Genomic DNA, 939 nt, shown 5'->3' with positions numbered 1-939 from the left:
ACAACACCCCGGAACCCACGGCCACGGCCTCGGCCTCCTGTGGGAACAGCCCCAAATCCATGGGAATGGGATAGACAACACCCCGGGAATAGGATAGACAACACCCCGGGACCCCCGGCCCCGGAACCCACGGCCACGGCCTCGGCCTCCTGCGGGAACAACCCAGATCCATGGGAATGGGAATGGGAATGGGATAGACAACACCCCGGGAATGGGATAAACAACACCCCGGAACCCATGGCCACGGCCTCGGCCTCCTGTGGGAACAGTCCCAAATCCCGTGGGAATGGGAATGGGATAGACAACACCCCGGAACCCACGGCCACGGCCACGGCCTCCTGTGGGAACAGCCCAGATCCATGGGAATGGGAATGGGAATGGGATAGACAACACCCCGGGACCCCCGGCCCCGGAACCCACGGCCTCGGCCTCGGCCTCCTGCGGGAACATCCCAAATCCATGGGAATGGAATAAACAACACCCCGGAACCCACAGCCACGGCCTCGGCCTCCTGTGGGAACAACCCAAATCCATGGGAATGGGATAAACAACACCCCGGGAATGGGATAAACAACACCCCGGGAATGGGATAAACAACACCCCGGAACCCACAGCCACGGCCTCGGTCTCCTGCGGGAACATCCCAAATCCATGGGAATGGGATAGACAACACCCCGGGACCCCCGGCCCCGGAACCCACAGCCACGGCCTCGGCCTCCTGTGGGAATAACCCAGATCCATGGGAATGGGAATGGGAATGGGATAAACAACACCCCGGAACCCACGGCCACGGCCACGGCCTCCTGTGGGAACAACCCAAATCCATGGGAATGGGAATGGGAATGGGATAGACAACACCCCGGGAATGGGATAAACAACACCCCGGGACCCCTGGCCCCGGAACCCACGGCCACGGCCTCGGCCTCCTGCGGGAACAGC

The 939-nt window shown here is 62.3% G+C and overlaps 1 protein-coding gene across 1 annotated transcript in view; it reads right to left on the bottom strand.

Moving 5' to 3' along the window:
• Positions 1 to 718, bottom strand: part of ZC3H4 (zinc finger CCCH-type containing 4) — a gene marked incomplete at its 5' end in the record, with an annotated part of 19008 nt that extends 18290 nt beyond the window's left edge. Inside the window, 3 exons of the mRNA XM_017839928.1 lie at positions 105 to 146; positions 394 to 429; positions 674 to 718. Of these exons, the coding sequence (XP_017695417.1) occupies positions 105 to 146; positions 394 to 429; positions 674 to 718 (123 nt within the window). The remainder of the gene's footprint in view (positions 1 to 104; positions 147 to 393; positions 430 to 673) is intronic.
• Between the last annotated feature and the right edge of the window lie 221 nt (positions 719 to 939).

This window comes from Lepidothrix coronata, unplaced genomic scaffold (genome assembly GCF_001604755.1).
Source record: "Lepidothrix coronata isolate B3197 unplaced genomic scaffold, Lepidothrix_coronata-1.0 Scaffold580, whole genome shotgun sequence".
NCBI classification, from domain to species: Eukaryota; Metazoa; Chordata; class Aves; order Passeriformes; family Pipridae; genus Lepidothrix; species Lepidothrix coronata.
Note: the sequence above shows the minus strand (reverse complement) of the source record. Positions and strands in the feature narration are given on the sequence as shown.